The following is a 14,590-nucleotide window of genomic DNA, read 5'->3' as shown; positions in this document are numbered from 1 at the left end:
TAAAATATATACATTATTTTGCAGACATGCAGTTATTTTTAAATAAAGATCCCATTTTTATTAAACATACGTTCTCTCATAAATCGGTTCAGTGGTGTTCTGAATAAGGAAAGGCACACTTTAAACATATGTTTAACTCTATGATGTACTTCAAAATAATACAGTGTTAAATAGCTATTCACAGCACACATTCACTCTTCACTATTACTTAGCCGCGGCCCGTGGAGGGAGTTCTGTGGGGCAGAAAGGCGGGGCGGTGGAGGGGCAGGGTGGGGGGTACTGGAATATGGATAATTGGAGGTAAGTAAATATTAAATGAATACAACAAATTTTGTTGTACGTCCTTTGCGATGCAGCTCCCGCTACGAAATTCTTTTTATTTATTTAATTGTTTAATTACCTCCAATTATCAATATTCCAGTGTTTAGTACCCCCCACTCTTCCCCTCCCCCGCCCCGCCTTTCCGCCCCACGGAACTCCCTCCACGGGCCGCAAATGCTATTACTATAGGTTTTTTGTACTTTTATTTGAAGCTGTAGATAAATATGATGTTAATAAAGCCTTATGTAAGATACCAAAATGCAATTCCAACCCAGTATGCCACAGCCAACAAAAGAGATCTACTCATACACTTCTTCCCAGAGTTCAACTCTGCTTGCAGGGGTTAGGTGCAGTTTATCAATCTTGAGGCTTAGGCCTCAGTAGCCATTTATAGTGAAGCATTTTTTTTTAATGTATTAGGAATGACAACAGTTGGTTGAGACTACTGTGACCTTTATTTACTGTTCCAGTAATAGCAAAGTCCTCTCTAATTTACCAATGTTGCCATTGATACCATTTTAAAGCCTATATCCGGTATGCTGTAACTGCAAAAGCATACCAGGTTTACAGTACTGTGCATGAGATTCTAACCTCAATTTAATTAAATCGCTTTGCAATTAAGTCTTTTACTCATGCATTTAAAAAATGTAAACAATTGTTCTTTACATCATATGGCTAAACTGTATATAAGGATCCTGTATTACACCTTTTTTTGTCAAGCAACAGTTACATTAGACTCTTCTTGTATGTTTTTTGAATAATTGAGAAAAAGGGTTAGGTTAAATATTTATTTTTAAATTGACATTAATCAAGGTAATTTTCCCTACAGATCATCTACCGGTTTGGAAAAACTGGGTAGAGTGACAGGAACCAGTGCACTAGATGCAAGAGGCAGAATTCTACACTTTGATTTCTGACCTGCTTGTAAAACTAGATGTGTAGCAAGTAGTCTTCCAGATGCTTTGCTGTAAGGTATATAAAAATACTGTGCACCTTTAAGAGAATTACAGATATAGGGACTAGATGATCAGTGACAATAACCTTGCTTTCTGAGACTTTATCATCTTGAATCGGAATGCCTGCCTTCATTAGGGAAAGTCTTTCAACTTCTTAAGCTGACAGCCGTTTCACAGGTGATTTGAAGGTGTTTTTTTTTAATGACTGAGACAGATGATGCTCCATCAAAAGCTAACCAGTTTTCTACCACTATGTTGGGTGAGAGAACCGGCAGTGTGGTCAAGTGGGAAATCTGATGATTTGCAGTAGAAATTCCACATCTGCTTCTCACAATATGTCTCCCTTTGTCCATATTTCGGATGCATTAACAAATAGCCTTAGAAAACTGCGGAAGAAGTGCTCCATTCGTCTTACAGGTGATGTAAAGTTATTGATTCAAATTTACTAGAAGTTGAACTTCTCCAGGAGATGTCGCTTATTTAAGGAATCTGAAAAGCATTTTACTACCTTTCTAGGGTGTACATTATCACATGCATTCAATTTTTTCAGAGTTTTTGAGTATGTTACTCTAGGTTTGTAATAGACTGCAGCAGTCTTTTTCACCGCAGAAGAGTTGTTCAGGTTTTCCAGACAATATGTTTCCAACGTGACATTCCAATTCTAAATTTGCTGTAATATAAGATTGACATTTTTTTGTACTTTATTTTGATTTTTAAACAAACACATAATGATGCGTAATTGCCATTTCACAACCGAACACAATCTTGGAGTACAAATAAGTGAGTTGTAAAAAAAACATTCAGGGCTACCAGTATGCTGTTCAGGGTACAGATATAAGATTACCATTTTGCTGCAAAAGGGAGTTTTAGGTCTAGAATCATAGAGGTTTACCTTTGGAACCGTTCTTTGCTAGACTGTTCGAGTCATCACTGACACTACTATTTCCACCCTAAATGTGTAAACTTTAAAGAATCTATCATCTATGGCAGTGGTTCTTAACATTTTGACTTGTGTGGAACCACTTAAATCATTACTGGAAACCTGGGAACCCGGCCTAAGCCATTTTTATAATGTGAACCTAAAAGCAGTACACAACAATAGGAAACCAGTATATATGAAACAAATGCAGACAATATGGAATAGTTCATTTAATTCACAAACAAAAAAAGTGTGAAAATAGAAATTTTAATTTTAATGGAATATTTGAGTTTTTCAAAACATGAAGCAATATGCTAGGTGCTAGCATATCATTCTTTTTTGCTCCTAATGCATTCTGTTTTTATCCCGGCGCAATGCAGTGCTGCTTCAATTAAGCCACCAACCATCCATACTAAATTCCATTTGCTGTACTTGTGCTGCTCCCACAAATAAAGATAATACAAACGTACATTTTTGCTTCACATTTCAAATTCTTTCCAATTAACATCCATTTTAAAACTTAAATGTTTTATTTCTATTTACTAATAACTATTTTACAAACAGCAACTGACCCCTTAAGTAGGTGCCTCAAGCCCCCAGGGGTCCTCAGACAACAGGTTAAAAAACACTGTTCTGTGAACTAGGTTCATGAAAGAAACTGATTTCTGCTGAATCTGACTGTTTTAAACGTTATCTGCCTTCAACAACATGCTGATATTTGTTTTCAAAAGATAAAGAGGGAGCTCCCCTTTTGACAGGAAAAGGATTGGGTCAACAATCTTATGAAAACAAAAAACTCCTTCCCCTGAGTTTGGCAAATGATTAGCGATGCTAGATTCCCCTGGGGGCCGTTTGCATCAGTGAGAGGGATTTAAGTATTGCGTAGGTTACCAAATTTACAACTTAATATGTATCAGACCAAAAGATAGCATGAAAACATTGCATACACAAACATTTAAAGTTTCATTCATTTATTCAAATAATTTAAAAATAATAACACATTATTTCATAAAAACAATCTTGTGCACATTCGACTTTGCTGTTAATCAGCTATATTAAAAAAACTCCAATTTAAAAAAAAATGCTGTTAAGCATTGTTACACAAGTCTACATTTACATCATATTTATTAGACAAAAGGAACAAACTGTCGGCGCCGCTTTTCGGTGCCTCAAATAATCTTGCACCTTCTTCAGGACTTGTTCATTTAAATAATATCTATAAAAAACATATCACAATGCATTTCATTAGGTCCAATATTTAATCTAACAATTTCACATTGATTCATTAACATTTTGGCTAGTCTCCTAATATTTGGTAACCCCGCCATTTTATAATCCGTATCTATTCCCTGCGTCCCCTGTATTACTAAGTTCCCACACCTTGGTATTACTGAGAGGGAAGACATAACTAGCGTTGTATATTTTTATCGCTAGGATGCGGTGTCATCAATTTACTTTTATCAGACACAAGTGGGCTGTGTATAAAGGTAAAAAAGGGCCGTCAGATATTCGTCCCTTCTTTATTATAGAGTCCCACCCACAGGTACCTCTATGTTCTTACCCAGGTTTGTATTTTCTTCCTGGCACTACCTTCTCGGTCTTTTGAGCAGGTTCTCTTCCGCTCTTGTGTTCTCCTAAGGAAGTTTTGTTTGCTTTCCTCTTTCTTATTCTAGGAGAAAACACACCTTATTTTTAGTAACCCTGTTTCTTTGGGCTCTTTTCACCATTTTGACATAATATAATCCTATTTTTACATCATTTATCAGTTTCGTTGGTACTCCACCCGGGTTGATTAAAAATGGACCAACTTCAATCCTATCAAAACAGAAAAACATCTCTTTTTGTAAGGAGTTGCCTTTCTATCACCTTTCTACGGTTATTCTCCACTGTCTCATAGCCTTCTCTCCCTGTTTGTCTTAAAAGAAAGGGCTTACCGGTCCTATTTTCTTGGTGTCTTAAAAGGTTGGAAGGACGCCTCTGGGAGCTACCTGTCGCTGTTCTTCTCACCTATTTGTCTACAAGATAATTTACGTTTTAGACTTTCTGGGCTTTAGTTTCCTTCTAATTATCCTTACCCTCTGTCATAAAGATCTTACCTTCTTAGCGAAAAGACCTGCTTTAAACTTGATTTCCTCCTTCTTTTTTCTTTAGTGTGAAATCAAGGGTCACTTCATTGGGCTTTTATAAATTAGCTGCCAACTCTAGAAAAGCAACAAACAGTGTCTAAGTTTACTGTTGAAGCAGTGTTATATACCTGCTGCCTAATGTCAATTTAGGTAACAAACCCCTCTCTTTCTTACTTGTTTGGGGTAGCTGAGCTGCGTGGCGTCCTCCTCCTTCCCGGGCTGTTTGGTAATGATTTCCTCTCTCAGAGTGTCTGGTATAAGTACTCTCACTAATTGGCTAATTGCTCGCACCTGCTCGCCCTGTTGAGCTCAAGCGGTGTGTACCTAGGAGTTTGATGTCCTTAGCGTGGTCGCCATCTTGTAATGGGTTAAGTACCCTTTCTTTATATTACTGAATCACCTATTTGTTATTTATTGGGCTGGCTTTCGATCATATCTCATTGGTCATTATTTATCGTATTATTTATTTTTCATTAGGACTCTGATGTGAGAAAACGAAGATATGTGCCGTCATTTCTTTGAATTCTCACTACTGTTTGTTTTGCACTCGGCGCGAGTGCGTCAATTTGTATTGGCCTCTTGGTTGCTCTATTGTGGACATTCGAATTCAATTCCTCATTTTGTTCACCATTTCTGTGCCTTCAATCTTGTTCACCATTTCTATGCCTTTATTCCTGATGTTAAGAGTCTGCCCAACCTTTTAAATGGCCGCCATTTTGAATTGGGAAACTATCGGACTGTTTATTTAATGTTTTACAGTATTCTCACGATCTCTGATTTTGTTTACTACGATTTGTTATCGACAGCACTCAATTTATGTGCGCTCCTCTTTATTGGCTATTTCAAGATTTAAAAGACCCGTAGGTCACATTTAATTCACGTTCATTCATGTTTTGTGGCCATTATAGTATTATCCTTATTCTTCACATTATCAATAGTTTCCGGGTTTATTCCCCATTCTTGTACCTCTGGTTCTAATGTTGGACGTTCCAATCGGCGTTTACCGAACTTGTTAAGCGGCCGCCATTTTGAGTTGGGCAATTGTCGTATTGTTTATGTAGTATGCTTTGCAGTATTTATTTATTGTTAACATCTACCATTAAATTATCATTAATCTTCCTGATGTTTCAAAGAGCAAGTATCTTATATGTGATTTCTCTTTTATAAATTGAATGATAGAAGGGAATTTACTACTTTATTAAAAAGGAATTTCCTACTTTATTAAAACTTAATTTAATACTCTATTGTCCTATGTATTATTCCTCCTTTATTTCTAGAGGACAATGGAAGGGATTTTTTTCTTTATTGCTATCAACCGGAATTTCATATTCAATTGTCCTACCTTTGATGATAGATCCTAGAAGGGAAATTTTATACTCTATTGTTTCAATCTTTATTCTATCATGTTACCCCCTTCTGCTGTCAGTTCACTCTTGCTAGCTTGCTCACCCACTGTTTTGCTGTCTGTTTCGTGTATGCTTTAGTATTGGAACTAATTTACTTCTTTGTCTCTATTTTCCCCAAAGACATTCTTATATGTTCAGACATGAGGGTATCAATATTACAGGATTATTGCAGAATGGACTTTACGGGTAGTACCATCTTCTCTTCCCCTCTGTTCTACCCGTCATTTAGCTTTTAGACTATGCATTATAGGATTCTCTCCCTTTCCTCTTTATTATTCAGTCCTGTTTTGTAAGTGCTGAACCTGGACATGTAATATTGTTCCCCTTTCTTACGTTTTTTGGTTAGGTCTCCACCTCTTCTGTTCAGACTAACAACTTCTAGAATGCACCATCTCAGGTCATCGGGGATGTTGCCTTCTGCACAAAGAAGGCATCAGCCCCGCTGGTGACGCATTGGATTGAAAAGGGCCACCAGGTTGATGACCTGAGATGGTGCATTCTAGAAGTTGTTAGTCTGAACAAAAGAGGTGGAGACCTAACCAAAAAACGTAAAAAAAGGGAAAAATATTACATGTCCATGTTCAGCACTTCCAAAACAGGACTGAATAATAAAGAGGAATGGGAGAGAATCCTATAATGCATAGTCTAAAAACTAAATGACGGGTAGAACGGAGGGGAAGAGAACATGGTACTACCAATAAAGTCCATTCTGCAATAATCCTGTAATATTGATACCCTCATGTCTGAACATATAAGAATGTCTTTGGGGAAAATAGAGACAAAGAAGTAAATTAGTTCCAATACTAAATCATACACGAAACAGACAGCAAAACAGTGGGTGAGCAAGCTAGCAAGAGTGAACTGACAGCAGAAGGGGGTAACATGATAGAATAAAGATTGAAACAATAGAGTATAACATTTCCCTTCTAGGATCTATCATCAAAGGTAGGACAATTGAATATGAAATTCCGGTTGATAGCAATAGAGAAAAAATTCCCTTCCATTGTCCTCTAGAAATAAAGGAGGAATAATACATAGGACAATAGAGTATTAAATTAAGTTTTAATAAAGTAGGAAATTCCTTTTTAATAAAGTAGTAAATTCCCTTCTATCATTTGATTTATAAAAGAGAAATAACATATAAGATACTTGCTCTTTGAAACATCAGGAGGATTAATGATAATTTAATGGTAGATGTTAACAATAAATAAATACTGCAAAGCATACTACATAAACAATACGACAATTGCCCAACTCAAAATGGCAGCCGCTTAACTGGTTCGGTAAACGCCGATTGGAACGTCCAACATTAGAACCAGAGGTACAAGAATGGGGAATAAACCGGGAAACTATTGATAATGTGAAGAATAAGGATAATACTATAATGGCCACAAAACATGAATGAACGTGAATTAAATGTGACCTACGGGTCTTTTAAAGCTTGAAATAGCCAATAAAGAGGAGCGCACATAAATTGAGTGCTGTCGATAATAAATCGTAGCAAACAAAATCAGAGATCGTGGGACTACTGTAAAACATTAAATAAACAGTCCGATAGTTTCCCAATTCAAAATGGCGGCCACTTAAAAGGTTGGGCAGACTCTTAACATCAGGAATAAAGGCATAGAAATGGTGAACAAGATTGAAGGCACAGAAATGGTGAACAAAATGAGGAATTGAATTCGAATGTCCACAATAGAGCAACCAAGAGGCCAATACAAATTGACGCACTCGCGCCGAGTGCAAAACAAACAGTAGTGAGAATTCGAAGAAATGGCGGCACATATCTTCGTTTTCTCACATCAGAGTCCTAATGAAAAATAAATAATACGATAAATAATGACCAATGAGATATGATCGAAAGCCAGCCCAATAAATAACTAATAGGTGATTCAATAATATAAAGAAAGGGTACTTAACCCATTACAAGATGGCGACCACGCTAAGGACATCAAACTCCTAGGTACACACCGCTTGAGCTCAACAGGGCGATCAGGTGCGAGCAATTAGCCAATTAGTGAGAGTACTTATACCAGACACACTGAGAGAGGAAATCATTACCAAACAGCCCGGGAAGGAGGAGGACCCACGCAGCTCAGCTACCCTAAACAAGTAAGAAAGAGAGGGGTTTGTTACCTAAATTGACATTAGGCAGCAGATATATAACATTGCTTCAACAATAAATTTAGACACTGTTTGTTGCTTTTCTAGAGTTGGCAGCTAATTTATAAAAGCCCAATGAAGTGACCCTTGATTTCACACTAAAGAAAAAAGGAGGAAATCAAGTTTAAAGCAGGTCTTTTCGCTAAGAAGGTAAGATCTTTATGCAGAGGGTAAGGATAATGAGAAGGAAGCTAAAGCCCAGAGAGTCTAAAATGTAAATTATCTTGTAGACAAAGTGGTGAGAAGAACAGCGACGGGTAGCTCCCAGAGGCGTCCTTCCAACCCTTTAAGACACCAAGAAAATAGGACCGGTAAGCCCTTTCTTTTAAGACAAACAGGGAGAGAAGGTTATGAGACAGTGAAGAATAACCGTAGAAAGGTGATAGAAAGCAACTCCTTACAAAAAGAGATGTTTTTCTGTTTTGATAGGATTGAAGTTGGTCCATTTTTAATCAACCCGGGTGGAGTGCCAACGAAACTGATACATAAGGTAAAAAATAGGATTATATTATGTCAAAATGGTGAAAAGAGCCCAAAGAAACAGGGTAACTAAAAATAAGGTGCGTTTTCTCCTAGAATAAGAAAGAGGAAAGCAAACAAAACTTCCTTAGGAGAACACAAGAGCGGAAGAGAACCTGCTCAAAAGACCGAGAAGGTAGTGCCAGGAAGAAAATACAAACCTTAGTAAGAACATAGAGGTACCTGTGGGTGGGACTCTATAATAAAGAAGGGACGAAAATCTGACGCCCCTTTTTTACCTTTATACACAGCCCACTTGTGTCTGATAAAAGTAAATTGATGACACCGCATCCTAGCGATAAAAATATACCACGCTAGTTATGTCTTCCCTCTCAGTAATACTAAGGTGTGGGAATTTAGTAATACAGGGGACGCAGGGAATAGATCCGGATTACAAAATGGCGGGGTTACCAAATATTAGGAGACTAGCCAAAATGTTAATGAATCAATGTGCAATTGTTAGATTAAATATTGGACCTAATGAAATGCATTGTGATATGTTTTTTATAGATATGATTTAAATGAACAAGTCCTGAAGAAGGTGCAAGATTATTTGAGGCACCTAAACGCCGCGTCAACAGTTTGTTCCTTTTGTCTAATAAATATGATGTATATGTAGACTTGTGTAACAATGCTTATCAGTATTTTTTTGTTAAATTGGAGTTTTTTTAATATAGCTGACTAACAGCAAAGTCGAATGTGCACAAGATTGTTTTTATGAAATAATGTGTTATTAATTTTAATTTATTTGAATAAATGAATGAAACTTTACATTTTTGTGTATGCAATGTTTTCATGCTATCTTTTGGTCTGATACATATTAAGTTGTAAATTTGGTAACCTACGCAATACTTAAACCCCTCTCACTGATGCAAACGGCCCCCAGGGGAATCTAGCATCACTAATCATTTGCCAAACTCAGGAGAAGGAGTTTTTTGTTTTCATAAGATATGTGTTTTCAAACATTGAATCTCAAGTTTTAAATTACATCAAAATATAACTATGCATCCGAGGGATGCAAAAAGTGTAATTTAATAATGTCTAATGTAAGAAAAACATGTATATGTTGAAGAGAAGCGAAAACATTGTGCATGGTTGTGCACACTGTAGGTTTTAGAATATCCTTATTAAATGGAGGGTCTCCTGTTCTTAGCCATTGCTAACAGGGATACAGTGAACACACTACAAATAGAAGCAGATATGAGGTGGGTGGAAGAATAAACGAGCCTACAAAAGAAGCTAGTAGAGTGTGGGCTGCTGGTCCAGTTGTTACCTCAAAATTCTTAGTATGATCTTGGTAACCATGTGCTAACTGTTTTTCATTTGCCGTGACTGTTTGAATCTGTGTGAAAAGTAACCTTGTGTTTGTTTTTGTTTTTGGGAATTTCAGGTACCAAACCTAGTTCCTGTTTTGATGTTCAAATTGGGAAGACCCTTGCAACCAGTTCTGTACCGTGAAATTCTCTACACATTGCCGACGTTGGGCACGCATAAGGTCAGTGCAAGTTCTTACCCTCCCTCCAGACCAGTACCATGTTAGACATGATTTTAGTTTATTGCCCTGGGCTGCACTCGGGCCCTACTGTCTGCACAACTAGCAGGGAGTTTCATAGAAGCACATAGTAAAACAAATAGGAGGATTATGACGAGCATGGGATCCATGTCTGGTCATCCCTGTCACACCCAGGACATCTCACTGAAGTGTACAAAAACAATGATGGAGGGAATACTTGAATTAATCTCATCCTCCAGAATTACTACACCCTACTGACCAGAAACACATGCAGAAAACTATTCTGGAGTTGCTTGTGTTTCCTTCAGGGAGTTGCATCGCCTGGCAGCTTGGGATGGACTCTTCCTATGAGGCGCAGGATCGTTAGTGATATGGTGGGCCTTTGTCTAGAGGGGCATGGCGAGTGGAAAAACAATGTATTGGAATGTAGCCCGAGAGATTGCCAGTGGCTGAGATTAATTCAAGCATTCTATTTATCACCTTGTTCTTGCAATTTACAACCCTGAGCGTGATGGGTAGACTCAGACGTGGGTCCCGTGCTTAATGTGCCGTAGGACTCAAGCTAACCCTGCTGAATAACCCCCAGTAAGGTGATACCAGTTATTGGTTGCTTGTGTTCCCTGGCAGTTCGGGACAGACTGCTCTCATGAGGTGCGAGGTTGGTACTGATTGCAAGTGACTGAGATTAATTCAAGCATTCCATCCATCACCCTTTTGTGGCTAATTGCAAAACTGACAATCTAGGAACATTGCTACACTCCAACAGCCACCAGGGCTGGTGCGGTACCTGCTGACGGTCTGCAGTTCCTAGAAACCTCAGTACTTCCCCCAAACTCTTCATAGCTCTGTGAGTCTGAAGACCAGCCAAAGGCTCCTGTACCGCCCTCTCTACTGGCATTGCTCTTCTAGTGAAGACTAGAAAGGCTGCCCTTAACCATTTGCTACCTTGCTGTCTTGTATGAGCTTTTTGACACACTGTTGTTTGAGGCTGTAGCAGAACCAGTGGAGATTGAGGGCCTTTATGCTTTGATGGTGGTAACAGCTTCTCCACTGAAGGCTGCTCTGTTGTTTGAGCCACAATTCTTCAGGAAGCCTTAGGATATCTGGAAAAACCCTCTGATCCCTGGCCTGCCGTGTGGTTCTCTCCCCCCCCCCACCCTCATCATCGGGGGCCCTGAGGAATTGCCAGATCTTGGTTGCATTTAGCCCCGAGCTGCGCCTGTGGACGGGCTGCTGCGTCCCGAGTGTCTGTAGCAGAGGAGGCCACGCCGCAAACTGCATTAACCAGGTGGGGGTGTGCAAGCAGAAAGCAGACCAGAGGTGGTGGGTGGACTCTGGGGTGCTCGTTGTGGCCCCGCTACTGGGCCTTGTGAGAGCAAAGCGGGGGAAAGCCTCCCCGGGAGCACACAAAATGGCACTTAGTAGACGGGCAGTGTGAAGCAAGCCCTGCGTCTGGGCCTGCGTTGACGGAGGCGGTCTTCGAGAGGGCGCGCTGTCCTGATATGTTAGGGGTCTAAACTCCTCTAACCAGAGGCAATGCCTATGGAAATTCGTGGGGGACCACCATGCCCATATTGTGGCCCTACAGGAAACTCATCTAAAAAGGGGTGACTATCTCCGTTTATGCCACAAAACTTAACCCTTGATTTTCAGGTCCTCGGCCTCCACTAAGCAAAATGGAGTCGCTCTCCTGCTTCACTCTTCCATTCAGGCTGAATGAGGTGCATGACAAATGGCACACTGTCACTCTGCCAACTTACTTGTGCACGCGTGAGTAAATCTGAGAACCACTAATTAACGCTGTCTAAACTCTGCCGGCTCCTCCTGCTTAGCTCTCGAGACTGATTACGAGTCTCTCACCAGCATTTTAAAATTGTACTTGCGTCATTTGTTACTGTTTTAAAAACTGATTACTAGTTTTTAACTCCTGGCATATTTTTTTAATATCACTCACCTGCTTAGTCGAAGGGCACTCTCCCCGGTCCACCGCGAGAAGTCTCGTTTGTGTGGAGGGAGACCTGGCCTGACACACTTACGGTGGAACGCGAGTTGGCGGTCTAGTGCCCAACTCACATCCACATAAATACATATGCCATTTCAGTCGCGCCGCTGGCGTGCCAAAGGCAAGCCCGTCCGCACCCAAGCGGGCCCTGGGGCCATAACCCCTGCTCCCGCACCCCTCCACCGGGACAAGTATTCCAGTACCTTGCTGAAAACTATTAATAAACCGCCGGAGCAACAATGCTCGCATTCTATATCAATCCTAAACTCTCAAAACAGATGCTCACACTGTCAGTATGAGATCCCCTCTCCTCTGGCCCCTCATCCCCAGTCCAACACAATTTACAAACTATTCCTGCTCAACTGCAGATCCCTACCAAAACACAGAACCGAAATCTCAATGCTGTTAAACGAAGAGGACCCTGAAGTACTCTTCCTTACGGAAACGTGGCTGACGACCTGCTCAGACCCAGACATACTCCAAGCCCTACCTCCAGGCTACTCCATCCAAAGAGTAGATAGAGAGTCAGGAAAGGGGGGAGGAATTGCCATCATATATGAAGATCACCTAACCTGTCGTCTAATTGACAGCCCGCTATCGGACTGTGAAAACACTCACTTTGTGATCAATTTTACCCCTTCCCTCACACTTACGGGCATTCTTGTCTACCGTCCCCCAGGAACTCTAGGGCAGTTTGCAAAGTCACTACTAGAAACAGTCGGTACCCTCGCGAGTCAGATGGCAAACTTCACCCTTCTGGGGGATTTTAACCTACACTTTAATGATCCCGCAGCCTCACTCGCCACAGAACTAGCCCAGGACTTAGCATCCTTCCAACTTCTTCAAAAGGCATTACTCCCCACCCATGGAAAAGGCCACCTTCTCGACCCAATCTTTTCTAATCTCGGACATTTGGTTGGGCACAAGCCCTCCCCCTTCCATGGACTGACCATTTTCTAATCCCTCTTCTCTGGACACACCCCCATACAACACCCTGCCCCCCGCCGCGCTCTTTAATTCGACCCTGGTCCAAATTACCTGTAGATAAATGGATACAAGAACTGAACAGATCACAACCCACCCCCACCACGGACCCTACGATAAACAATAAAATCTTTCACAGCTGGATCAAGGGCTCTCTCAACCTGGTGCTCCCTAAAGTCTCAGCCCAAAGGAAAACAGCCTCCCACCACTCCCCATGGTACACACCTAATCTGCGCACCCTAAGGCAGCTCTGCAAAGAAGCAGAGAGAAGATGGAGAAGAGACTTCTCCCCCACAAAAAAATTAGAATACAAATCGACCCTTCGCCACTACAAATCGGAAAGTAAAACTGCACAATCCTCCTTCTATGAGGGAAATATTCCAGCAGCAAGCAACTTCCCCCCGAGAAATGTTCCATATCGCCACTAAATTAATGAAGAACCCTGGCCCTCCAGCACCCCTGAACTCCTCTAACCACCAATGCACTGAATTGGCAAACTTCTTTCACTCTAAAATCTAGAACATCCTTACTCATCTTCCTCAAAAAGTCCAGATTAACCCTCACCGATACATGAATGAGGACCCTCAACCCGACAAACCAGAACTTAGGTTGTTCCCTCCTGTAACTCCTGACTCCTTCCTCACCCTACTATCCTCATTAAAAAGTAGCTCGCCCCTAGACCCTGCTCCCCCCAATATCCTGTCACTGGCTGGATCCACCATTGCCCCTTTGGCCTCTGAACTAATTAATACCTCCCTCAACTCTGGTACGGTTCCCACTGAGTGGAAAAAAGCAATGGTCCGCGCCATCCTGAAAAAACCTAATCTGGACCCCACAGATCTGGCCAACTTTTGACCCATTTCTCTTCTGCCATACATCAGCAAAAAAATGAAAAACATACTAACCACGCCCTTTCCGCATTCCTCGAAAAAAATGCCTCCCTCCATCCCTCTCAAACCGGTTTCCGCCCCGGCCAGGAGACAGAAACCGCTATTCTGTCAGTGGTGGAGGAAACAAGGAAGATCATGGACACAGGAGGCACAGCTGCAATCATCCTCTTGGACCTTAGCGCTGAATTCGACACGGTCAATCACCCCCTCTTGGTCCACCGTCTCAAGAAGGCAGGAGTGTCTGGAACAGTGCTAAAATGGCTGCAGTCCTTTCTTGAGGGCATGTCCTTCCAGGTCTTCCAAGAAACCACACCTCGCAAAATTTGCCATTAGGGTGTGGAGTGCCATAGGGTTCCTCACTTAGCCCCACCCTTTTTAATGTCTATATGGCCCCCCTGACAGAGATTGTGTCCCCATTCGGAATCCACGTAGTGACTTATGGTGACGACACGCAATTGGTCGTAGCCCTGAGCCACCCCTGCCAACAAGTCAAAGACCTCTAATCTTGCCTGGAGGAAGTAGTAAAATGGAAGAGTCTTTCCCAACTGAAACTTAACGGAGAGAAGACCGAACTCATGATATTAGGCGACCGTTCGAGCATCAACCTAAACTTGCTCTGGCCACTCTCAATGGGATCACCGCCCACCCCCAAAACAGAAATAAAAAGCCTAGGAATATGGCTAGACAAGAACCTCAGCTTCAAAACCCAGGCTAGAACGACAGCTGCCTCATGTTATGGCCTGATCAGAATTATTCGGAAAATCATTCCCCTCCTACCCCCGCTTGCAAAA

General features: G+C 41.1%; 1 protein-coding gene across 1 annotated transcript in view; it reads left to right on the top strand.

Moving 5' to 3' along the window:
• Positions 1-14,590, top strand: part of FOCAD (focadhesin) — a 1,219,893-nt gene that overhangs the window by 412,211 nt on the left and 793,092 nt on the right. Inside the window, exon 14 of the mRNA XM_086961452.1 lies at positions 9,801-9,905. Within this exon, the coding sequence (XP_086817578.1) occupies positions 9,801-9,905 (105 nt within the window). The remainder of the gene's footprint in view (positions 1-9,800; positions 9,906-14,590) is intronic.

This window comes from Lissotriton vulgaris, chromosome 3_1 (assembly GCF_964263255.1).
Source record: "Lissotriton vulgaris chromosome 3_1, aLisVul1.2, whole genome shotgun sequence".
Classification (NCBI taxonomy): domain Eukaryota; kingdom Metazoa; phylum Chordata; class Amphibia; order Caudata; family Salamandridae; genus Lissotriton; species Lissotriton vulgaris.
This window is presented reverse-complemented; position numbering and strand designations above follow the sequence as displayed.